The sequence below is a fragment of the Canis lupus genome, chromosome 22 (genome assembly GCF_048164855.1).
Source record: "Canis lupus baileyi chromosome 22, mCanLup2.hap1, whole genome shotgun sequence".
Lineage (NCBI taxonomy): Eukaryota > Metazoa > Chordata > Mammalia > Carnivora > Canidae > Canis > Canis lupus.
Window position 1 is genome coordinate 8,824,612 of NC_132859.1, and position 27,261 is coordinate 8,851,872.

General features: G+C 36.0%; 1 protein-coding gene across 1 annotated transcript in view; it reads right to left on the minus strand.

The window, feature by feature from the left end:
- Positions 1-13,068: 13,068 nt before the first annotated feature.
- The window catches only part of CPA3 (carboxypeptidase A3), a 29,121-nt gene continuing 14,928 nt past the window's right edge, over positions 13,069-27,261 (minus strand). Inside the window, exons 8-11 of the mRNA XM_072793649.1 lie at positions 26,232-26,322; positions 25,026-25,228; positions 23,143-23,227; positions 13,069-13,620 (exon numbers count right to left, since the gene is read on the minus strand). Of these exons, the coding sequence (XP_072649750.1) occupies positions 13,433-13,620; positions 23,143-23,227; positions 25,026-25,228; positions 26,232-26,322 (567 nt within the window). The 3' untranslated portion in view covers positions 13,069-13,432. The remainder of the gene's footprint in view (positions 13,621-23,142; positions 23,228-25,025; positions 25,229-26,231; positions 26,323-27,261) is intronic.

Consider the following 27,261-nt stretch of genomic DNA (forward strand, 5'->3'; position numbering starts at 1 on the left):
GTTGTGATCTCAGGGTTGTCAGATTGAGCCTTGTGTCTTGGGCTCAGCGGTCTGAATGGAGTCTGTTTGAGCTTCTCTTTCTCCTTCTCCCTTTGCCCTTCCCCCTGCTCACGTTTGCATACTCTCTCTCAAATAAAATAAATAAATAAAATCTTAAAAAAAGGAAAGTACTCTCTGAAAGCATGTGACCTCTAAGGCCACTAATTTCACCCTTGGGCCATTTACTGCCCCCAAGCCCCAATTGCCAGGGTTCTCTCAGATAGAAGAGTAGAGACACCTTATTGTTTTGAATAAAGGGAAAGAGCAATGATGAAAACTGAGAGTTGGCTACTGGGAAGCATATGCCAGTTTTATTTTTTCCCTGCATTACCTGCTAGTCCAAAATGCATAAAGTTGAGACAGTGTGATTTTATGAGATTTATTTTCCCAGCCTTTTTGTATTTCTGCCTCTATAACAACTACTTGAGGTGGATGTGTACCTCAAGTGTATCTACTCTGCTTTCTCCATTTCCTTCCAAACCCCTATCAGCCCATAGTAGATGAATAAGTTGGCAATCTTATGTGGAAGTCAGACCTTAGTGTATCTGGTTGACATGTGTTTATTTAGCAGAACTCGTTTATCCTCATCACATTTCTGCACATCAGATTCTGAACTGTGGTCACTCCACCTAGGCGTTGCCATCCCAGGAGGCCCTGCCGAAGCAGCCTGCCAGGATTGGTTTTATCCTTACTATGTCATAAATGTGTTAGGTGCTGTGGGAATAACAAGAAGTCCATGCAGTAGTGGCTGATTTTAGGAAGTATAGATGCATGCTCAGGAATAACCCTCCATGAAGGGAAGTTTACCAAGGCAGTAACTCAAACTTGGAGTGGTTGAGACAGAGGAGAGCTTGGATGGCCTGGAACCTTTAGGAAAGGCCCCATGACGGGGCCAGGTCTCAGTAATAAATTTGAATTGGGGGAGTAGTTTTTTTTTAAATTTTTTAAAAAAATTTTTATTTATTTATGATAGTCACACACAGAGAGAGAGAGAGAGAGAGAGAGGCAGAGACATAGGCAGAGGGAGAAGCAGGCTCCATGCACTGGGAGCCCGACATGGGATTCAATCCCGGGTCTCCAAGATCATGCCCTGGGCCAAAGGCAGGCGCTAAACTGCTGTGCCAGGGGGAGTAGTTTTGATAAGGGCTCCTAGGACATGTTCTTTTTGGAGATTGGACTTCCTAAGCAAATGTCATTTAAAATGTGATCTTATTCCTCTTTAATTACCAAATATTGTTGGAAGTTGTTGAAGTCTGTAGACCTTAAAAGCAGGCAACTTGATTGTGGGATTGAGGTTGAATGTGGATTCAAATGCTGTGTTTGCCAAAGAGGTGGGTGACTGACATTTAGCAGTGTCCTTGAAGAGGCTTACCATTGTGTATGGAAAGCTCAGTTTCTGGAATGCCTGGCACCTCTGGATAAGAGCCATAGATGGAGTAGAACCTATAAAGAGGAAAACCTAGTTGACTTGCTCATTGGGGCAGCCAGACAAACTTAGGTCCATGTACTTGGGTCCAAGCCATTGTGTCACCTGTGTTCTGCAGCACAGGTGGGGAATTGCTGGGGGATTGCTGGCTTGTTGGATGATGCTGACCAGCTCCTAGGTGAACTTGTACTTTGTAGAGCCATTGAATACCTACCCCAACACCTTTCATCACTGGGGAAGAGTACCATTTACTTTGGTTACATTTTACCATGGGCTATAGTGGCAGGAGTCTAAGGTGGCTAGGTGGAATATTAAACCTTCCTTTTATTTTTTCATTCCTTGTGAATCTGTGTTGCCCTTAAACTGTCACATGTTAGAGTTCACTTTCAGCTCTACAGGCCTTGAATGGTGTACCACAAGGACTTATGGTCACCTTTGGAAGGCATAGTGCTTGGTTCTCAGACCTGGGTTCAAATCCTGATGCAGCAGCCCCTCTGATGAAAATTACGGGTTATTCTCTTAGATTCTTTGAGTCTTGGTTTCCTCCTTTATATGGTTGTTAATTATTCTGTTTTATAGCCTTGTTGGGAGATAGAATAAAATATGTATGATTAAAGTCTCTGGCACAGAGTTTCAGAGATGTAGTCTCCTTCTAATAGAACCTATTTTGTCAGTTGTGATACCTGAAGCTAAAGTTTTAAGAATTCAATTTGAATTTAATGAAAAAATAATATATTTATGCATTATTTAAAAAAACAAAATGAGAAAAATGTTTAGATTTAAACCTGAGGAATTTTGAAGGTAGAATTATGGTCTTATTTCCTAAATGCATTTGTTTCCAGTGACTATTTTATTCACTTTATATGGAAAAAATTATGTTATATAGAAGAGATAGCCTTGGTATAAAGGCATCTGATGAAATGCAGCTAATTAAACACATAATTTGGTACAGACTGTGTACCCAACATATTTTGGCACATAAAATATTTACTCTGATAGACTGAAGCTGTTATTTTGAACTGGGTCTCAGTTGTTATTGAGACTGAGTGTTTTTAATCTAGCAAACGATAATGACTTCATCACTTCTGACTTTGTGTGTCTGGTTTCAGCCGGGAATGAGATTTTATTGCTGTGCTTTCAGCTTTCGGTAAGAGTGCTTGATAGACTATCACTGCTAAGATCCTGTTTTTGAAAAGAACATTAAATACTTGTTAATTTATATTTATATTCAAAACTCTAAATCTGTGCTAAACATAAGTAAGCCTCCTAATTATGATTTCCCTCCTATTTTCAGTTTTACGTGAAAGCCGGGAACTTGAACAGCACAAAAAGTAGATCAGCTCAGAGTTTCTTTTCAAAATGCTTTGGTATTTTGTACTCTCCCCTTCCTGCTTTGTAATGCATTTATGTTAGAAAAAGCGGTATAGTCTTGGTCATATTCTAAGTAGGTATATTTTGAGGAAACCACCCCCCCAAGCTTGTGCTGTAAGAAAGCACTGTTTGAGTTTCAGTTTCAAGTTGACTTAGTGTATTTAAATTTACTTCTCGAGTTGCAAGTTCTACTTTAGTTCAACCTTAGACCTTAGTTTCCTTCACGAAGTCTCAGGTTATGCTGAGGCTACTGGTCTGAGGACTACAATAAGTAGAAAGAGCTCACTTGAAAATCTGACTGCTTGGGTTCGAATGCCTTGCTGTACTGTTTATACCCCTATGACCTTGCGTAGGACGTTTAGCTGCTCTGTGTCTCTGTTTTGGCGTCTGTCAACATGGGAATGATGAAAATGGCATTTAGCTATAAGAGTTCATTTAAAGAATATTTTGAACTGAACTGATAGAGCCCACATAAGTATTTAACACCTAATAGCAAAGTGATTACTAATAAATATTAATATATATTTTCTTTGGTGAAAATAGTTTTCAGAAAACTGGCAGGGGAGAGGAGGAGCCCTTGAGAAACATTTCAGTGCAACTCAGTGACCAATTGTCCCAGTTTTCCCAGGACTGGGTTTTTCAGTGGTTTTAGTACTGAAAATCTCTTGTCCTGGGAAACCCCTCATTTCTGAGCAAACTGGAAGAGTTGGTCACCCTTATGTTTTATACAGTTCTTTTTAAGTCTTCACAATAATTTTATGACATAGGTATCATTAACTGAATTTCTCAGATAGGCTGTGGCTAATAAGTAGTGAAGTTTCTATTCAAATCTGCCTTTGAGTGACTTCATAGTCCTTGCATGATAATCAAATGTTTTTGCTGTAATCTTATGTAGTCTTTCAAAATGTATAGCAGAAGCATATTTGGTTTAGAATAAGAAAATAAAAGATATTTAACTTCCATAAAGTTCATAAAAAATGGGTAAATAGGAATATACTGGACATGTACGAATTATGCAACTTCCCTGGTCTAAGGTCTGAGCAAAGGTGACTCATCTGAAAGACTTGCTTTCTCATCTCAAAATCTGCTTTTTTGTAGACTAAATGAAATGGGCAGTTAGATTAACATGAAGCTAGTGGCAGGATATTTATATAATTCTAGTAGAGGACGTAAGTTTGTGGAAGGGGCCAGGAAAAACCTGATTTTACTACTTTTTTCTTCTTGACCCTTTTCTTTCTAGTCTTCTGCCAAAATGGCCAGACAGGTGTTCCTTACCTTTCTTCATTTCTTTGCCTTTGTAAAAAATTAATTGGAGTGGACACAAGTGAACTTTGTCAAATGGCAACATCAAGGGATGTCTGAACATAAGAAAGTCCTCATATTATCCCATTACCCTGTCTAAGCTTTTTATGTGACAGCGAGAGAACCATATCAGCTGGAATCCTTCTCTTGGTCTTCATGAAACAAATGCTCTTAACTCTAAAAATACTTCTACAAATACTTCTCACAGAATTTGCTCAGTTTTACTATTAAGAAAGCTACTGCTTATTGCCAAAGGAATTCTTACACTGGTTTCCAAACCAGAGTTTCCTTAGTTGGATATAGCCCTAGTGAACCTGGGCCTCAGGGGAAGTCACATTTTTTATGTTCTAAAAATGGACTTGGGTATGACATTTAACATAAAAACTGAAAACATTTAAAAATTCAATATGTTGGTGTAAAATATAAATAATAAAAAATAAAACCAGTTATCTTAAAATCTGTAGAATCTACAAAATTTTAAAGAAGGGATCCTTTGTTTAATTAATGTATATTAATGAAGTATTTTAGTGTGTAATGGATTTGAAATGTGTAACTATTCAAATGCTTGGTTTTGCTATTTACAGACATTTAAAATTTTTTTAAAAAAATTTATTTATGATAGTCACAGAGAGAGAGAGAAGTAGGCTCCATGCACCGGGAGCCCAACGTGGGATTCGATCCCGGGTCTCCAGGATTGCACCCTGGGCCAAAGGCAGGCGCTAAACCACTGCACCACCCAGGGATCCCTTTACAGACATTTTTATAGAAGATAAGAAATGAAATGGAAATATCCCAATTTCATCAGTTTGGTCTGCCTACAATTTTAATTGAAGACAAAACCTATGAGTAAATTACTTTTGCAAATAAACTACATAGCTCAATAAAGATCACTAAAATTATTGAAAAAAAAACCCCGAATCATTGAAAAATAGAAGGAAAATTTAGGATTATTCTTTATCAGTGGTTTTGAAAGTGTGGCTTCTGGACCAGCAATATCAACATGGCTTGGGAACTTGTTAAAAATGAAAATTGTTGTGTTCCACCCCAGACCTGTTGTTTCAGAAACTCTGGTGGAGGGGCCTCACAGTCCGTATTTAATCTTCCTAGGAGATTCCTGTACATGTTCAAGTGTGAGAATCTCTGGTCTAGACCATCTAGAAAAGTGTCCAGTGGGTCCTTAAGATGATATGCCTTTAGCAAGGTTTGAGAATTAGAACCTAAATTGATGACTCAGGAATTAGCTAAATTCTTTTCCTCTTTGCCTTTGAGAGAAGTGATGATCATTGGACAGTGTGGTATAATAAAAGAATTTGAATTTTGAAGTGTGAAGATCCGGTTTCATTTTGCTACTTTATATATGCAAATCACTTAAGTACTTGGAGCTATTGTTTCTAATATATAAAATGGGGATAATGATAGCCTCCCCACAACTCCTAGAATTGCTGTGATCAAATGCAGACATGCATGTGAGGGCAATTTTTAAATTATCTAGTGCTGTGCAAATGTTACTCTTCATATGATCATTACTGCCAGTATGATTGCAATTCTCAAAACTTACCTCCTCACCTCTTCTGTCTTTGCCCCATTAAAATTTAATTGCCTCTTGAAATTTAAGTTTTGCAAAGCAGAGATTTAAAAAAAAAAAAAAAGAAACTGGAGACTTTAAACAAGAAGAACAGAGTTCTTGCAATTTCTTTTACATATGAAATGATACATATGGATTTTTCTTTGTTTCATGAATAGTCTTTTAAGCTTTTAATCCACAATGTAAAATGACCCAGTCGCACACTTCAGTGATACCGTAGCAATAATAATGCATTTGGAACATTAACTGTCAAATTTCCCTTACATATTTCAAAAATTGTTTTACATTTTTTTTTTTCTGGTTTAACCTCTCTTGACACCAGTGAACTTAAGGCTTGTAATTGAAGGATAAGTGAGCAAAAAAGCAGTTCAAGTGATAATATATCCATTTCAATTCCTATTTTCTGGACGGAGACCTTTTATGCTAAGTTCATGCGAGAATAAATTTTTATGACAAAATTATAACCCTCAGATCGATGTTACTCAGGCAGCTGAGATCTGTCCTGATATAATGGATTTTGTGACAATGAAATGCAAGAGAGTCTCCCAAAAGCTTTGCCTAAGGAATTTCTGACAGTAGCCTATATGCTACCAAAATTTTCAAGATGCTATTATGACTCATTTCTACTCATTACAGAAAAATGGTTTGGTATTTTAATCATAAAGATACAGTCGTGTCAAAGATGAGAAAGAAGTGTAAAGACATAATCTTTGAAATATTGCCATGTATTCATATTAGCTGAGCTATTTAGTAAATGTTGCTTTTACTGTGGCTTTTATTTTTATTTTTTGAGTTTTTAAGAAGATTTATTTATTGGAGAGAGAGAGAGAAAGAGAACACAGAGGGAGGGGCAGGAGAAGAGGGAGACAGAGTCTTAAGCAGACTCTGTGCAGAGTGTAGAGCCCAACTCGGGGCTCAATTTCATGATGGTGAGATTGTGATCCTGAGATGGTGACCTGAACCATAACCGAGAGTAAGATGCTTAACTGGTTGCACCCCCAGGGGCCCCTTATTGTGGTTTCTAATTTGGAAGGTTGCATATAGTTGTTATTCCTAACAAATAGCAAATTTTGGAAGGTTGCACGTACTTGTTATGCCAGTTTGACTTCCAGTCATAATCTTCTGCATGTTGAATGAAAGGAGTTTTCTGTAAGGAGAGGTGTGTTCTGTAATAAGAGGTAATCCGAACTTCACATGGTTTCCTGTAAATTCTTTCTTCCCTAAGTGATACTACTTCTTCTCCCATTTCAGTGGGTTCATATCTTTGAGGGAGAATATGTAAAGTTATTTCAAAATATTGTAACACATGCAGTTGAAAATATAGCATCTGCAAGAGCTACATATTTTTTCTTTCCCCCGCCCTCAATTTTATTGAGTTATAGTAACACAAACATTGTGTAGGTTTAAGGTGTGTACACTCTGCTGATTTGATACATGCATGTATTGTGAAATGATTACCACAATAGGGTTAATTAACACCTCTGTCACCTCACATAATTACTTTTTTTTTTTTTCCCATTTCCATGAGAACATTTAAGATTTACTCCCTCAGCAACTTTCAAGTATATGTTATGGTGTTGTTAACTACAGTCACCATGCTCAGTGCTAGATCTCCAGAATGTATTCATCTTTTAGCTGGATGTTTGTGACTTTTGAACAACATCTCCCCATTTCCCTTAACCCATGCCTGGCAGCCACTATTCTGCTATTTCTGTGAGTTTGGCTTTTTAGATTCAACATGTAGGTGACTCCATGCAGTATTTATTTATCTTTATCTGTCTGACTGATTTCACTTAGCGTAATGCCCTCAAGGATCATCTGGGTTGGGGACACCTGGGTGGCTCAGTGGTTGAGCACCTGCCTTCAGCCCAGGGCATGATCCTGGAGACCCAGGATCGAGTCCCACGTCGGGCTCCCTGCATGGAGCCTGCTTCTCCCTCTGCCTGTGTCTCTGCTTCTCTCTCTGTGTGTCTCTCATGAATAAATAATAAAATCTTTAAAAAAAAAAAGGATCATCTGGATCATCTGGGTTGTAACAAATAGTTACAACTATTTGGTTGTCTTTTCTTTGGATAAATCTGACAGACTTACGGGGATTCCCTTATAAATGATAAGCTTCTTTCTGTTTGCTACTTTTTAGATTCTGTTTGTCTTTTATTTTTGCCAGTTTTATTACAATGTGTCTTGGAGAAGATCTTTAGAGTTGAATTTAGTTGGGGACCTATGAGCTTCATGAGCTTGGATGGGCAAATCTCTCCCTAGATTTGGGATGTTTTCAGCCATTATTTCTTTAAATAAACTCTGCCTCTTTCTCCCTTTCCTCTTCTGTGACTCAGTAATTTGCAGATTGCTTCTCTTGATGATATTCCATAATTCACATAGGCTTTCTTCACTCTTTTCATTAATTATTATTATTTTTTCTTTTCATTAATTAAAAAAGCTTTTTCCTCTGGCTGGATAATTTCAAAGTCTTTTATTTCTTGGATTTTTTCTTCTGCTTGATCCATTCTATTGATGCTCTCTATTGCACTTTTTTTTTCTATTGCATTTTTTAATTTCATTCATTGTTTTCTTCAGCTCCAGAATTTGTTAGGTTCCATTTTTATGATTTCTATCTCATTGTTAAGCTTCTCATTTTGTTCATGTAGTGTTTTGTTGTTGTTTTTTTTTTTTTTTGGGGGGGGGGAGAAGGGAGGGGGATTATTTTTCTGTATTTTCTTATAGCTCATTGAGCTTCCTTAAAATAGCTATTTTGAATTATCTGGTAAATTGCAGGTCTCCATGTCTTTGGGGGTCAGTTACAGGAAAATTCTTGTTACCTCTTGGTAGTGTCATGCTTGTTTGATTTTTCATGTTCCTTGAAATCTCACATTGCTGTCTTCACATTTGAAGTAGCAATCACTTCCTTTAGTCTTTATTGACTGACTTGGGGAAGAAATACCTTCTGTAAGTCCTGCTAGGGATTCTGAGGTTTTTTTCAGAACTTCTGAGGATATGCCTGTTCTACGCTTCTTGCCCCCTCTTGTGGCAGAATTCTTAAGCTTGTAGGCCTTGTCCTGAGCTTGCAATGGACCAGGCTGGGTTCTGATAGCCTCCCTTTTACTTTTCCAAGGGCAGAGCTAAATGTTCAAGTTTGTGGTTTCTTCTTGGCCTGCAGATTCAGGCCAGCTTTTGGCACATGTTCACTATTTGTCTGCCAAAGCTTGTTCTCACTGCTGTCAGGAACACACACATGGACCCAGCCATGGAGTGTGGGTACACGTATATGATGAGCATGTAGCACTGTGGTGCTTGTGGGTGAGATGGGAGGTATGCGTGTGAGCTGTCTCAGTGACTCGTGGGTGGACCTTATGATGGCGTTCCTGATAAAGTTAGAAGAACCCATGTCCTCTAGATATGTTCCAAACCCTGGCCTCCCAACTGCTGATTGCTTTCCAGTCAGCTCATGACTCAGTACTCTGGAGGCAAGGGATAAATGGGCCTCCTTGGCAGCATCCCACACAGCTGTGGAAGCCAGGTGCTCATACATATTCTCTCCCTTTCCTCTGTGGGAAAAGTTGCAGGCCAACAGGGCCCTCTTGGGTTGAGCTGTGCCACCTTGCAGGAGAGGTGATGTAGGTAAAGTAAAACTGTTCCTCTTACCCTCTCCAGTGTGTTCAGACTCAAATATTTTTGCTCCAGTGGTGTGCTGGAATTTCTCCACTAGACCTCTGGACTTCCACATAACAAATAAATTGGCAGACTTTAATAATTTTGTTAAATTTTAGGATTTTTAGTTTTCTTGGTTTTGGTAATTGGAAATGTAATAGGTATTTTATATATCTTTTCTGAATATTGCTAAGCAAACAAAAAAAATCCATAGTAACAAACAACAACAAAAAGGAAGCAAAGTACACCACAGACTCTAAGTTCTCTGAGTTGGAGTTAATACTTACTTTGATATATGCAAATATTTTTTCAAATTATGTTGGATTTTTCTGTTGTTCTTAAACATTTGAGGATCAGTAATCCTTAGACTGTAAAAGTTTGTTGAAAGCTTTCCATACAGGAAAATGTATATCTGCACATGCACCTGTCACTTTGCTTCCTATCACAGCAGAGCCTTGGAGAAGAGCCACACTTGAGAGCAGCAGTTGTGCCATTGTTTTTGTGCATCCAACACCTACCTTAATTAGGAAGCCACGTGACCTATCTTTAAGATAAGTGTACTTTGTTCCAAATACAAACAAAATGGAAATTAGTGGCTTACCTTGGTGAGCATTTATTATTTCAAATACTACCAAAACTCTAGAAGGTAAGCAGGGCAGGCGAAGGGTGATTGTGTCTTACTGGATATCATTTGGTAGTAGATTCAGGATTTTTAACCCAAACTATCTGATTTCTAGTCCTGTGATTTTGTACAACACAACTTCACTCTCCAAGGATTTCTACCCAGGAAATGTCTGGAACTGTTATGCTAATTGTCATGAGCATAGGCTTCTACTATCAGTGTTTTTGCTTCAGTTCTCGAGGGCATTTTATGGTTCAAGATGATTGCTTATCATCAGTCATTACAATTGTATTTCAGTATGAAAGAAAAAGGGATGGAGAAGAAGGACCAAAGTGTATATGCCAGAGATCTTTGAAGTTAGCTGCCTAGACTTTGCCACATAATGTTTGCTCTTCAAAATCACTGGCCAGAGTAGTTCAAGAGCCACCTCTTTTTGGAAGGGAAGTTTTGAATTTGAGACTTTATTTGAGTGGCCATGTGCCCAGTTCAGAGTTAGGAGACCTATTATTAGGGAAGAGGGAAGAATAGAGTTTAGGCGACAACTATAAGTTTTTCAAGTCGGGCAAAGTTTCTGGACCCCATTATTTCTTAGAGATGCTCAAATAAATGAGTGTTTAACTAAGATTGCTTACTGCAGCTGCTTTGTATTATTTGTATCTTGGGAAATCAACATTAATTTGATCCTGTCACATTTCATTGTAGATTTTTGGAACCAGTGCATATTATTTTTTACTTTTTCTATATAAATGGTAAAAGATTATAGTACTGAGGGAACTACATGGTGGAATCAAGAAGAGTTCTCTGTCTGTGATTTTTCTCATGTCCAGGAAAGCCCACATCCATTCATTTGGAATGACCAAAACAACTTAAACTCCTTTCTGAGAACAAGATGCTAGGGGAGAATCTGACAACAGTCTTTAATAAGAAACAGAAACTCTTGTCAATAAACCTAATGTTTACTTAGCCAGCGAGCACTTATATAGTTATAGAAGATATACATTGTGTAGTATGTAGGGAGAGAACCTCTAATACAACATTTAAAAATCAATTTGGAGTCACATGCCCACTGGAAACTCATTTATTTGTGTTAGGAAAATAATTAGCAAGATGTTTCATTTTCTCACATAATGGAGATGTATGTCTTAGCCACTAGACCAATGCCGTAACATAATAAATTTTCAAAATATTAAACACTGTCTCGAGTTAAAACTAGAAAAGGAATGAAGATTTAGAAGATATTTTTTGGTGAGACATATTGTTAAGAATATCATAAGAGCATAAACTTGTAACGGGTACAAAGTCCTCTTATGGGTAAATGAGAAATGATGAGAAGAATCACAGCACTCATTACTCAAACTTTCCCCTAAAATAAAATGACATTTTAGTTTTACAATTTTAATATACGGGGCAGCTCCGATAGCTCAGCGGTTTAGCGCCGCCTTTAGCTCAGGGTGTGATCCTGGAGTCCCAGGATCGAGTCCCACGTCGGGCTCCCTGCATGGAGCCTGCTTCTCCCTCTGCCTGTGTCTCTGCCTCTCTCTCTCTCTCTCTCTCTGCATCTCTCATGAATAAATAAATAAAATCTTTAAAAAAATAAATAAAAAATAAAATTTTAATATATGTTTCTTCATATATTCATTTCTGCAATTCATATGAAATCAAAAAAGCAAATACTCTGAAATGTCATGCAAAAGCTATTCAATTATGATAAAGAACAATCTTATTAGGATTTTTTATATTTAGCCACTCAATTTTTGTCCGATCGAGAAAAGAAATATTAAACTACATAAAACTCAAATAAAATGGTATGTGAAACTTCTGCGTCTTTTATAATCTGCATAATGGATGAACACAGGAGATAGTCAACAATTGGGATTATCTTTCTTACCGCTTCCACCTAAAGACCCACTGGAATTAGAAATATTTATGTAAAAAAAAAAAGAAATATTTATGTAAATTTTAAGGCTAAAATTTCTTTCAGTTCTTTCTCAGTTGAGTAAGAGTGAGTGAGTGAATACTTGCCATATGGTTTATTTGATGGAATGAATTTACATTTCCATTTTCTGAGCCAGTTTTGAATGCTAAATATTTAGGCTTGATACTGATTTTTAATAAGAGGCAGTGTAATCTCATAACCACTGTTCTGCCTTTTACTTTCTTGACTCTTGTCACCTTTCCCTCCTCTACCTATAAAGCATTTTTGTTAGTTTATATTGGTTTCCTCTAGACAATTTTTCATGGGAAGCATTTACCTACCTTGTAACTATCAGAAATACCATCACTTTGTAGATTTGATGGCATTCTTTCTTTTATGGATTAATGAGGAATGTTTCAGCTTACTCGTTTACCTGGTTTCTTAGGATCTTTGAGGATCTTCAAAAATTTTGTCCAGAGTGATATGAGAAGTCAGTTTGTAGGAAGTCAAGGAACTCTTTACTTGTCCCTCAAATTCAAGCCAGGTGTCAGTGTTTTGAATTTCTAGAATGTAGACACTGCTGTTGTTCAGATGATGAGGCATTGAAAAATCGTAGTGCTGGAGGCGGTGGGGTGGGGTGGGGAGGGGGAGGTATTTTATAACTCTATCTTAAACAATAGGATTATAAACAGTATAAAAGTATAAGTTACTCTAATTGCTTTTTTATCAACGTGACTTTCTCTCTTACACTTGTACCACATTTCTAGTTTTTTTCCCCCATTCATTTTGAGAGCAGAGCTCACAGCTGACCAGACTGTTTAGGCTGTGTCTGTAACTACCAAGAGATGTTTTGGCAGGTGGTTTCCTTGTAATATGGCAGGCTAAATTAAACAATTTTGAACTTAATATACATTATGTTGATGAGAACTGGATTGGTTGTTTGAAGCACTGTATGAACACTTTATTTCCTGCTAGTACATCCTTTTGCTATTGTGAAGATATAAGCAATGTCTACTATTAAAAAGAAATATATATGCAAGCAAAATATGTATTTGAATTGAAGATATTATTTCTTATTAACAGACTTCATGAGACATTAATATTGATTATTAATGCTAGTAGAGAAATGTAAAGAGTATAATTTATCAAAAAATAGAAAATGCATTTGGAATAGTTTATTTTATTATATTAGTACATGAAATGATGAAGCCACATGGAAAACCTGATTCTGGAGAAACTGAAATTCTCATTTCTTTTCTGTGACTCACCGTATATCATGTTTCAAAACACTCAATACTTTTTACTGGGTTCAAACTTTATTTGGAGCAAAGAAAGGTAGTTGAAAACTTAAAGCTATTTGTTAAGGTGCTATTAAAAGTAAATAAAAACAAAGGACTTAAGTGAGCAAGAGAGGGATCACTTCAGGTAATGTGGAAGCTATATCTAGGGATAATTGAAGATTGACTTTCTGATAAAAGGCACAAAGAAGGGTTATTTGACTTATTCCTAACTGAGTCCACTTCTTTAGGAAGTATGCTTGAGAATATATTTGGCAATAAATTTAACAGCTAGCAAGGTTTCTTTACAGGTTGACTTTATCAGAGATTCTGGAAGGAGAAAACCGTATTTGCCTTTATCTCGGAGTTCAAAGGCAAATGTGTGTTTGATGCCCACGTTGTAAGCCCAGTCTAAAGAAGAACCTGATGTCGGGTCTGTAAAACATAAGCAATAAATATTTAATTAGAAACAAATGCTAATGTTTTTCTTGAAATAGAAATTCACTGGTGTAAAATTAGCAGTAAAAAATAATTATGTGTACAGTTAATTGCAGTAATGAATGGCAATAGTGGTCTACATAGTATAGAGTGTAGAGTAAAACATAATCATGGTTTTGGGATCCACCACAGATTTTAAATATGTGCTGCATTTTCTTTTTTAAGATTTTATTTATTTATTAATGAAACACCCACACCCACACCCACCCACACACACACACACACACAGAGGCAGAGACACAGGCAGAGGGAGAAGCACGCTCCATGTAGGGAGCCTGGCATGGGACTCGATCCTGGGTCTCCAGGATCAGGCCCTGGGCTGAATGCAGCACTAAACTGCTAAGCCACCCAGGCTGCCCTGTGCTGCATTTTCAAAATAACATTTTGCTTGGGTCAGTACTCTAAATTGAGTTTATAGTATTGCATATAGTATTGGGCATATAGTATTGCAGATGGAGGTGGTCTAGGCAAGTGCAAGCAGCTGTAGAAACCAACTGAGGAGGGTCTCTGGGCACTGAAAACTCAACAAAAAATCATTCACACAAGCTAGGCAAAAGTAGATTTTTTAAAATAGTTCAGGTCTCTTTCTATTCATGTTGCTTGGATTAACTATTTTTATAGTTAAAAGACCAAGAAAGCTTAAATCAATTATTTTTAAGGATGTATTTAATCTCTTTATCCAACTTTTCAATGTCAGGTTTTTTTTTTAAGATTTTATTTCTTTATTCATAAGTCACACACACACATACACACACACAAAGAGGCAGAGACACAGGCAGAGGGATAAGCAGGCTCCATGTAGGGAGCCCGATGTGGGACTCGATCCTGGATCCCCAGGATCAGTCCCCGGGCTGAAGGCAGCGCTAAACCGCGGAGCCACCTGGGCTGCCCTCAATGTCAGTTTTTATGAGATTTTACTAAGAATATTATTATTTGAAAATCTAAAGAGATATCTATAAGCTGTGTACATGTGAGGTTTGTACAAGTGCATATATATATATATATATATATATACTACAAATGCATTTATGTATATTTTGTTTTGCATAATAAGAAAACTGCTTTCTTGTGCATAAAATTATTTATGTTCTAGGACAAGTAATGAGTTTAACTAATATTAATATTTTAGGTTTGGATGATGAAAATTCAAAGCTAAAGGCGATGAAAGAGAGAAGAAATATTTCGGTAGAAAGAGGATTAGATCTTAAACTATTCAAATATTGATTAAAGTTTTAATATTCACAGTGCACTTTACTTGGCACTATGGAGGACATCTGTGCAGGGTGCAAAGACAAAGATGATATTGGTGTCTTTGCAAACTTACTGTTTAGGGGAGAGAAGTCAAAGATGCAAATCAGTAGAGACAGGGAATAATATGTAAGTACCATAAGGAAGGTACAATGTCCAATGCCTACTAAATACCACCTTCTTGATGGAGAGCCTTGAAAGGTATTTTTCCAGATGGAAATGGAAGAAGGGCATTCTGGTCAGTGAGCTGCAAAGATGGAAAAGCATGGAGGCCGTTTTAGGGACCAATGAGATCCAGCTGGACTGGAACCAATGGAGTAGTGAGAGTTTGTGGGCAAAGCTCAGAAAACCTGATACATTAGGACATGGTGTTTTTTTTGGGGGAGGCAATAGTAGTTATTTTAGTGTTGCACTGAGGATGGTTAACCTGGGCTGGAAAGAGTAGAGACCAGTCAGGAGGTATTGTGAAATGAAAACCTGAACTTATGTAGTCACCACATTAGGGATAGCATTGAGGGCTTTACGTCAGAAACACTGGAAACGAAGAGTCACAGAATCTGACAAAAATGATCGAGATTTCAGTCTGCATGGCTGAAAACAATCTACAAATTATTAATAGAAATAGGAACTCAGATAGTGATGGGGGAAAAGAAAGGATAAAGGAGAGAAGACAAAATAATGTTTAGCATCAGCCACATTTAGGAAGGAGCTTGTGAAAATGAATTTTAAAGGTATTGGCAGAAACATGATAGGTGAAATCAGCTTGCACACATTCAGGATCATTATTTTTTTTTAGTGGATCGATCCTTTTGTCTTCATTAATGTCCCTCTTTGTTTCTAGGAAATTTCTTTGGTCTGAATTTACTTTATCTGATATTTAATATGGCCACTTCTCCTTTGATTAACATTTGCATGAGATATATATATATATCCTTCTAGCCTCTCAGTTTCTATGTTATATTTAAAGTGAGTTTATTGTAGATAGCATATTGTTCAATTGTAGTTTTTAAATCCACCCTGTCAATTTGTTTTTATTTAATATCTTTAGGTAAATTATTGTTATGACTTAAATCTGCCATCTTATTGTTTGATTTTTATTTGTTCCCTTGTTTTTCATTCCTCTGTTTTTCTTTAATTTACTTTTTCTTAAATGAACATTTTAAGGATTCTATTTTTATTCTATTTCTATTCTATTTACTTATAATAACATTTTTGGATATATCACTTTGTATAGTTTTTTTCTTAGTCATTACTCTAGGTCTTAGAACATACACATATAATTTACCATCATCTGCTAATATCAGTGTTTTGCCATATCAAGTGACATGTAGAAATCTTACTTGCATTTAGGTTCTTTTCATCTTCCTTTTTTTAAATATAACCATCTTGAGTACTTTTGTACATGCATAGAGCACCACGTCAAATGGAGTTATATTTTGTGATTCCACTATCATGAAGAGAAAGATAGTCTTTCATTCACTGACTCATTCTTTATCTAATCTTTTGTTCTTGCTTCCTTTCTCTAGTTTTAAGGCTTCTCCTCTTATATTTCGTTCTTATTTGGACAGCCTCCTTTAGCCATTTTTAAAGGGTGGGTCTTTGGGTGATGAATTCTCTTAGTTTTCCTTTCTTTGAGAATGTCTTTATTTCCTTTTTACTTCTGAAGGATATTTTTTATTGAATATAGAATTTAGGGTTGGTAGTTCTTTACTTATAACACTTGAAAAATATTGTCATCTTGTTTTAGCTTTCCATGGTTTCAACGAGAAATCTTCTGTCATTTGAATTGCTTTCCCCTCTATATTGTTTCTGTCTAGTTGCTTTCAAGAGTTTTTTCTTTGTCTTTAGTTTTCAGAATTTTAATTATGATGTACTCAATGTGAGTTTCTTTGAGTTTATTTGTTTGGCATTCACTCAGCTTTTTGGTATGTTGGTTTATGTTTTTAGGAAATTTAATAAATTTCAGTCTTTATTTTTTCATAATTTTTTCCATTCTCACTTTACTTCTGTTCTTCTGAGACTTTGATAATATGAATATTGTCTTTTGTTACTGCATCTCAGCTCCCTGAAGCTTTGCTCATCTTTTTTTCAATTTGTTATATCTATTCAGACTGGCTGAATTCTTATTCTGTCTCCAAGTTCATTGATTCTTCTCTCTGTCATATTCATTATGCTATTGAACCCTTTCAGTTAGTTTGTAAGAATTTAAGTTATTTTCCAGTGCGGTGATTTCCATTTGGTTCCTTTTCATATCTTGCATTTTGGGGGTGAGATTTTCTGTATTTTCATTTGTTTCAAGGCTATCTAATTGCTTGTTGAAGCATTTTTATGATGGTGACTTTGAAATTCTTCTTAGATGATTCCAACATGTAAGTCATCTCAGTGTTGACATCTGTTGATTGTTTTTTCTCATTCATGATGTGATTTTTCCTCATTTTTGCTGTGACAAGTGATTTTTTTCCTTGTATCCTGGACATTCTGACTATTATGTTAAATCTTAAATCTTATCTGAAATCTATTTTAGCGATCATTTACCCTCTTTAGACTTAGCATGCAGGCCCTGGTCTTCTTTTGTAACTTGTGGTTACAGTGACAATATGGTTTTTAGAATCTTTGCATTGCTATTTTGGTCTGGTTGGTTCCCCTGGTGCTGCTGCTGGTTTCCCATTGATGGCAGCAGATAACTACTACATGGGTGAAAGGTGATCCCCTTAGCTTGGCCACCTGGTGCCTCTAGGTGGTAAATGAGGATTCTAGCCTGTAGGATAGAGAGCACTTCCCTCATGAGGAAGAAGCAGAAAGAGGAGGAGAGAATTGAAGAGAGAACCCAGTGTAGTACGTGCATAGTGTACCTGTTTTCTTGAAAATGTCTACTTTTAGAGGCAGTCAGCGGAGACAGAGTAGAAAGAAGGAGGAGGAGGCAATCCATTGTAAAGAAGGCAAAGGAATGGCAAGAAGAAGGGATATCAACAGGGTCCAGTGTTGTAGGGAGTTTGTGAACTGAAATAACTATTGGCTTTAGTGATCAAGAAGTCTCTCATTTTTAGCTAGAGTTAGATTTAAGTTCATTAGAAAATGGCACGTTAAATTTGATAGCAATAGAGGTAGGTTGAGTAGGAATTGTATCTTGTATGGTGATTTAGAGTGTGCTAGGCATTTTAATAAAGTAGGCCAATTTCTAGCTGTACTAGTTCCCTGTTTGCAGTTAAATGGGGAACTGCAAATAGGGAATAGTGATTTAAGTGTTAAAGAGTATGGCTATTTCACTTTGACAGATTTATTTTATGTGAAATTTCTCAAGATTAATAGTGGTTATTGAGAATGTATATAATTTGTGATTCTTCATAATTGTGTGATGTTATTGAGTGTAACACATTTTCTTTTATGATACTACTTTTTGTATCTTCAAAACGTTAAATTTGCAAACAAAAACCACATAAGGCATAAAATAAATGCAACAATGAAAGCTTTCTACTTGTAAGAATACATTTTTATAGAACTTAATCTATTGAACACGATATTTAGCCTTTTATTTATCTACCTCTATATTTACCAAAATATGTATATATATTTATAAAATATAATAACCACTTGCTAAATATCAGGTACCCTTTATTGCTTTATATATGTAACTCATTTCATAAATTTCTATCACAACTTTAGGATTTACGCGCCAACTGCTTTACAGAAGAGGAAATTTAGAAGAGATTGAACAATTTGCTCAAAGACACTAGTACACGGTTGTGTCAGGAATCAAACCCAAGCTGCAAGTCCTCAGAGTTTGTGCTATTAACCATTATATTGTCCTATCTACTATATGTCAATCTATAGTCCTCCCAGTGAAAACTCTTCTTTGAGTTCTACAAGATAATTTTTTTGTTGTTAACAACATTTTTTAACGTCATTAAAAAAATTCTATGCCTTTCAAGGCATATTAGATATACAGAACTTACTGTAATACCATCAAAGCAAGTCAGAATAGGGGATCCCTGGGTGGCTCAGTGGTTTAGTGCCTGCCTTCAGCCCACGGTGTGATCCTGGAGTCCTGGGATCGAGTCCCGCATCAGGCTCCCTGCATGGAGCCTTCTTCTCCCTCTGCCTGTGTCTCTGCCTCTCTCTCTCTCTCTCTCTCTCTGTCTCTCATGAATGAATAAATAAAATCTTAAAAAAAAAAAAAACAAGTCAGAATAAAGCTGAACCAAGCTAGGAATCTGGTTTCAGCCCACAGGAATCTACATAACAATGCTGGTGGCTTAACATGTGTTTTTGAAGAAAGTATTATTGACCTACATTAAACATAATAACCTGCACTTTTGTGTCAATACTAAGTGAAAGTTCTAATTGAAGCAAGAGCTAAGCTAGAGGAATGTGGGCATAAACTTTGCATTCTTGTTGCCCCTTAATATAACCTTAGCTTGAATATCTTAGTAGATAGAGATTGGGTGTTGTGAGCTACAAATTTGAGAACTTGATTTTCTCTTTTTCACACTGTAGAGTGGTACAGAGTGTGGAAAACAGTACTGGGTTGAGAGACTGGGTTGGAGCAGATCTAACAATTTGGTGTGTGAGGAAGGCAAAAGAAAGACACTTTGAAATTAACTTTTTAATTTATGATGTGATTCACAGATAGATGATGTTAATGATGCAAGCTATACGTTTCTATCAATTCAGTGAACTATTCTTACTAAGTACTATGTTCAGTTATTTCTAAGATGATAAAGAATTGGATAGGTCACCAATATACAAATGTAAACATCACAATCTTTTACATCAGTTTTTTTTTTTTTTTTTACATCAGTTTTTGTGCCATCTAAACATTGTTGCTTTGTGGCAAAGTAGGTAGTATATATACCATTTGACTCTGGTCTGGAATGCTAATCTTTGTTCCTATATTTCTCCAAATTGATAAAATTGTTCTGTATCTTATTTTTTTCTTAAAAAATTTTATTTATTTGTTCATTAGAGACACAGAGAGAGAGGCAGAGACACAGGCAGAGGGAGAAGCAGGCTCCATTCAGGGAGCCCGATGTGGGCCTGGATCCCGGGACTCCAGTATCCTGCCCTGGGCCGAAGGGAGGCATTCAACCACTGAGCCACCCAGGCATCCCTCTTTCTGTCTTATTTTTATAGTCTATAAATGAGGGTTTATGCTTAGACCAGTGGTTCTCAAACCTAGTTTCACTTTGGGTAGTTTAAAAAAATGCAAGTGACTGGCCCCCACCACAAACTAATGAAATCAGAATTTCTGGGGGAGGGGGTGGGGCCTATTCAGCCACATGTTTTAAATGCTCAGATGATTCCGATGGGAAGTCAGGCTTGAAAACCTTGAATTAGATAATCTCCTAGATTTCCTCCTGATTTCAGATTTTATTATTTTAATTTATTTGCTATATTTGTTTCTTAGGTTCAAATTGCAAACTTATTTTTTCTGGAGGTCAGAGGTCTCTCCATAATTTGGGGTTTAAAAATGTTCCCTCGGTCCTTTTTCTTTGGTCTCCATCAAATCAAAGAGGGAAAACCACCAGCAAATGCTATATAGATGCTTTTCCCACGTCCTGGGACTTGTTAAGTGACAACCAGGGTACTGGAATAACTAAACTTTAATTGTGGAGTGCTCTTCTTTCCTGTTCTTACCAAGTCAACAACATGTTGCTACCCCCTGCTTCTCATGAATGTTTGATTAACATTCAGTCAGATGCTTTATTAAAGCAGTCACTCCTAAAAAATTTTAAACATCTATCAAGCTGCTGCAGCCCTGTATGGAAGAGGCAATTCTTTTTAAATCTGCATTTAAAAAAAAATCTTTTAATATAATTAAAAAAACGTAAATTTAAAATACTGCTACACAGTTGTACAGAAGAGTAATAATTCCTCTTCCCCCTATCTTCTCATTTTGAAAGTGATACATGATGGCTTGGAGCCATGGTATTTTTGGCTATCTGTTTCTCCCAATTAGAATCTACCTCTTGAGAGCGGTTATTATGTCTTAATTCTTCTAACCTATCTCTCAAAACTCCAAAATTCTGGACTATGAGGGAGGCATTCCATAAATTCTTACTCTTAAATGACTGTGATACAATGCCATGCATAGCTTTAGTATGCTCATAATTTGCATATATATGTAAATATACATAGCATATATATATATGTGGAAAGTGTGATAGTAGAAATCCTTTGGTGTTCTAGTTGCCTTTTGCAAAGTGTGCTCCTATTTGGACCACTTCGTTCTTTGCTGCCAAGAATATCTAGTTTGTCTGGTCCTGCAATTTCTCAGTATCCATTAAGAAGGCTGCCATTTTAAACTGGTGTTCTAGTCTGTCCTCTTGTTCTTAACTTTGCTCACTTTTGGTCCACTTACATAACTGAGTATATCATCTTTGAAATCTTATTCCCATCCACTTGTATGTGTAATGAATGTCTAGCATGGTTGTGTTGCAGCGAGAGATCTATTTGGATGTTAGTGATTGTGTCACTTTTTCTTCAGCCTTTTAGCAACTACTGGTTGATAGGTAATTGCTGATTAATGTTCTTTAGGAATGGGACTTATTTGTTTTTTTGGCCATTTTTCTAATTCCACCAAAGGAGCTTCCAGTAAGTTGACTCTAGAAGTTGTATGTGATGATTCTGGCATTTTAAATTTCTATAACAATTAGCAATTACCTAGGGTATAGATGTTAGTTCCAGGTTTATACTTGTATCTTGGGTTAGGGAAGTAGTTTATAAGGTGTGGCCAGCTAGAATTATTGCAAGGAATCCATGGATTCACATATGTATGTGTGTATATATATTTCTTTTTTTCAGTCCACAAATTTAAAAAGCATAATGGAAATAAGTATAGGTATTTGGTGGTGGGTTGTTCATGAAATGTTTAAAGGTTAAATAGCAGTCTTCATGCTAAAAATATTGGATGTCATGGCTCTAGAGAGTGATGCGGCTAAATTGAGTCTAGTCTTGTGGTTTCAATCCACGTTCACTCTTTTTGGATCAGTCAGGGTGTTTTTTTAATTGAGCAAGTTCATGGGTATTAATTTTGCTGTTGTTCCATGCCCTGCACTGTGCTAGATATTATGTGGTCTGATAAGAGACCTGAAGTGTAATCCTTCCTTTTAAGGAATTAAGTTTTGCTAAGAAGTTAATGTTTCATAAGCAGTTCATTGGGAATTTTCTATTCTTCAGTTCTGAGGATTGAAGCTGAGAAATTATTTGGAGACAAGGCATTTTTCTACTGAATATTTCCAAACTAAGATCAGTGGGATCTTGCCATAAGAGAAAAAACAATTTTACTTCCCATGATCTGAGTTAATGGTCTTTGGTGAAAATGAATGGATTTCTTTTCATTGCTTAAAAATAGAAATACCTGGTTATGTTAGCTACAGAAACCAAATGAGAAACCATCATGCACCGTGGTCAAGATCATGGGTTTTGGTTTTGTTGAAACTTGGGACTAAATCCCAGTTTAGCCAGTTACAAGGATAGCCTACCTCATAGGATGTTGTGACAATTAATTGAGATTGTTAAATCAAGGGCCAGCCACAGTGACTGACTTGTCAGAAATCTGTCATTAATTAAAAAAACACACAAAGTCTGAAAATAGCGAAGAGTAAGAGGTGCTTAGACACTAAAACAAAAGCAACAGAACTAGAACCTTTCTTTATACCTCTTTCTTAATCTGCCACATAAATCTCAGTTTAACACACTAGGAAGGGGCTGGTGAGAAGGACAAGAATTTAGTTTCACCTGATCAAAGTGACTGAAAATTTGCCCTGCTTATTTTCCTACAGGAGCTAGGGAAGACTGTGCTTGCATAGGGTCAAGGCCAAAAAAGGAGAGCCCAATTAAACAGCAACAATAACAACAAAACTGTTGAGTTTGCCCCAACTAATTCTCTTCAGTTCCTGTGAGGATAAATGTTGTTGTTGGGGAACAGGAAGGTGGATAAATTAAACCATAACTTCATATTGATTTAACAATTTCTATTGACCTTGTAACCTTGTAAAAGTTCAATGTAATTTGCTTTTCAGAAAAATCTTATCCCCCACAAAGGGCAAAATGTATCCCCTGGATTCACATGTAATTCAGAATCACCTGTTAAAATTGAAGTATAATGAGCAATTCTAGATGTTCTAATCCTAACTTACAAATTCTAAAATTTCCTTTAATATTTATAAAAAGAATTAGGGAAAATAACAATAAGTAATAGGAAAAACTTACAGAAAGTTGATGCTATTGGGCCATAGATGTAGCGGGTTTCATATCGAGTTGCTAGAACATCTGTGCCGATCTTTGCAACTTTGTCCTGGAGAAAAAGGAAAGTTAGAATTGGATTGATAAGAAACCATGTAAGTGCTATTAATTTGTTGGGGATTTTAAAAAAGTAAATTTTACTGGTTATTTGGCAATTGAAGATCAAAATAAAATCCGTGGTTAAATGAGAAATTTATTTTTGGTAAGATATATTATCATTGTGAAGACTTCTAAATGTGAAATCAGTTATAAACAGTAATGCCATATCTCATTTTGGATTTCTACTCTTTCTTCTCTCTCTCTTGTTTCACCCTCTCTCACTCCTTCTTCTCCTCCCTTTCCCTGCTTTCTTCCTTTTGTCGTTTCTTGTAAAAAACACATTCTTTGTACTCCCTTTCAGATACTTTTTGGTTGTAGATATTTGTCTCTTCCAAAGTCAGTTTCTCCCATGTTCCTACTTCCTTTGTTTTTATGGGTGCCACACTGCCAAAAGGACTTTTTCCACATTGGATTTTAGCATGTTGAAGGAAGAAATGTGGTTGACTCTTCTTTAAAATAGTTGTTAAATTAAAGTTTCTCTTCTAGGGTGAATGCATTTCATGACCTTTAATACACATTAGTTTTTCATGCTAGGAGAATGATTATTGGAATGAATTTTAATAGAATATAGTAACTAACATATTTGTACCCTCAATGAAGATTTATTTTTAGTTTGTATGTGTAATGTGTATGACCAAAAGATAAGTTTTTTCTTAATTTAGTTGCTGTGTAAAAACTCTTTACTCAAAATGGTTTGTTGCATATATTTGTATTTTTAATCCATAATACCATTTTCCTAAGGGCAGACTGAAATTACACTGCTATAGCTTTTCATGAACTAATCAAACTCATGGGTTCAGATTCTCAACTATATTGGCTAAATAAATGAGTATGGGCCACATATTGCTTGTATATTTTCTTTGTTGTATATATAAAGATGGTTTTAATGACTGGTAAATCTCTGCTGCAACTGAAATTGAATGCTGTTGTGTGGAATACAATGGACGGAAGTCAAAATGACAATTGTGACTTCTTTTTAAGAAAATTATTTTTAAAAATATGAGGCAGTATTGGAACCATAGCTTTTACTGAATGCATTATATTTATCAGCCCCACATGGGATCTACGACACTGAACTTTATCTGCTTTATTTCTTTTGTTTTACAGCAATTAAAAATATCCCTTTTATGGATATTCACATTGCTGGTGCTTGTGATGTACTGGAACCCATATGCAGAAGTTTTGTTTGTTTGTTTGTTTTAAACCATATATGATCAAATTAGTTTTCATACAAATGAAAAGGATGCATAGTGGACCTTTGTTCTTGAAAGACAGTGTATTCTTAGTGAGGAAGCTTCACAAACATTCATAACGTTCTTTCTTTAGATATAAAAGAATATTATTTCCAAGTTGATTAGGAGGATAAAAATACAATGAATTTTCATGAATATGGTGTTTTAGGGACAGAAGTAGATATCTTTGCTGTTCTGTTAGACTTTTGCTGCATGTGGTTTTACAGTATGGCTATGGTAAATGTTTAATTTAACGATCTGTATAGTAATGGAATTCTACTCTGGATGGCTTAGATAATTTTCCCTATTGGCTTTATCGTAGAATCACATTGAAAGATTTATCTATATTTTTTTTATCACATGAAAAAATAATCTAGGAATTAATGATTTTAACTCTAAGGTAAATTTTATTCTTTCCCTTGGTATTAAAATGTGAAACTCTTTCAACATAATGCAGTTGTTCATAAAAGTCAACGGTGGTGTCTGTCAGTGTATAACCATAGTTTTTTTTCTACTTACCAGGTCCTCATGGTTAGATGGCAGTTTTGATGTATATCCATAGGGAAACAATAGCATCTGGGAATAAGAGTGGAAGGTGATATAGGCCTTGATTGATTTCAGATGGCTTCGTATGAAGTCAGTGACAGCTTTGGTCTCTTTCTCAGACTCTGGTTTTGGGCCCCGATATATATTTGCACATGGATTCTTGGTGTTCTGAAAAGCTGCAGTGGACATGGGTGGATGAGATCACAATCTGTTCCCCATCAGAAAAACACCTGTCTCTTCTGATGTGGGCTCACAAAATGTTTTACATATTTTCATCTCCCAGGCTTACAGGGCTGCCTCAATGTCTCTGGTGTCCTAGTCATTGCAGACCAACTTTGTACACACAACTCAGTGTGTGACAGACCCAGCCCACTGGAATATTCTTAACCTTATTTGTTTTGCCTCTGTTTCCCAGGGTTATAGGAATAATATACCAGAAGAATCCCAGAGCCTGGAGCCGGATAGACCCCAGTTTCATTTCAACCTCAGTCTAACTTGCTGGGGACTGGTATGAATTACCTATTTTGAGTCTGAGTTTCTTCAACCCATTTCAGCAGGCAGCTTTTCCTTAGCGATAGCTGTTATTATCATATTTACTGGTAGAATAAAATTAAAAATTGAGGGTATTTTCAACCAATTTAGGTAAAGAAAAAAATGTATGAATTGACTCCTTGAATATATGCAATGATGAAGTCACATTTGTGTAGCAACTAGAGTGTCATCTGATGTAGCCGGCCTCTGCTTATCATTTTATTTCCATTAAACCTTTTCACTTTCTTTGCCCCAGCTGTTTCTTTTCACTAAACATCTGAAGAACTATCTGTATGCTGGTTTTAACCACTGATATTTCTCAGCTTTTATCAGACTAGGAAGAGGAGGGACCTGAGACCTCTTTTCAGATTATCTGAATTTTTGTACATCTGGATTATGCCTGATTTTTAGCAAGCTAGATGTATTAAGTAAGAGATGGTTTGATAAATAATCCCACCCTCCCACTTCCTCCCATATAACAAAACATTCATAGTATTTCTAAGGTAGGGATGATTATCTTTTATTATTTAGATTAGAAAATTTAATACTCAGGAGATATTTTTACTGAAATAAGTAGTGGTTTAACTGAATTTGGTATCTGAATGCTCTTTTATAGCTGTTTTCTTTGAGATCAAGTCTACTACTCACAGTTCCACGAAGCATTAAAGTTCCTGTTGAGGTCAGTGCCAATGCATTTGGAGTTTTGGTTCTTGGAACGATTTTTTCTCCACATGCGGTTCTGCGGGATTTTGAATGATAGAAGTGTTTACATCAGATCAGTTTGCATTTTTCAGTTTGATCATTTCAGATCCTCTCTGAGGGTGTCTATAGCTTTATTTGAAATCTACCTAGTTAACTTGAGGTTCCTTTCAATAAAGAAAAAAATATACTGTTTTCCTATAACTTGCAATATTTTCAGAAATGTTGTTTTTTTACATTAATATTCTAAGACCTTGATAAAATAATTTAGGTAGCTTTAAAAACTGTTGATTAGTTCTCGGTACTAGAAAATGATCAGCAATGTTCTGAAATTACCTGTAATTTAAATTATAACTTTATTGTATCTTTCACCATTTATAGATTTTATTTTATTTTTTAAATTTTTATTTATTTATGATAGTCACACACACAGAGAGAGATTTTTTAAATTTTTATTTATTTATGATAGTCACACACACACACACACAGAAGCAGAGACACAGGCAGAGGGAGAAGCAGGCTCCATGCACTGGGAGCCTGACGTGGGATTCGATCCAGGGTCTCCCGGATCGCCCTGGGCCAAAGGCAGGCGCCAAACTGCTGCGCCACCCAGGGATCCCCCATTTATAGATTTTAGATATAAAATAGGCTTGTGACTATTAGAACATAATTGTCACTATTAGAACATAATTTTCAGAAAAGAACTGAATGTGGTAGTATCTGTCTGAAAGTTCAGTATTAATCTTATTTTGCAACAGTGGGTAAATAAAGAATCCTGTTAAAGGACAGATAGACATCTTTTATTTAATAAATAAATAAATTTATTTATTATTTTATAAATAAATAAAAGATTTATTTATTTTTGATACATTTATTTCACATCAAATTCTGTTTCAGATAGATTGGAATACAGTGCCTTTTGCCTTGAGAACAGTGTTCATAATGTCTGTAACTGACATATTTTTAGGTAGAATGTGCT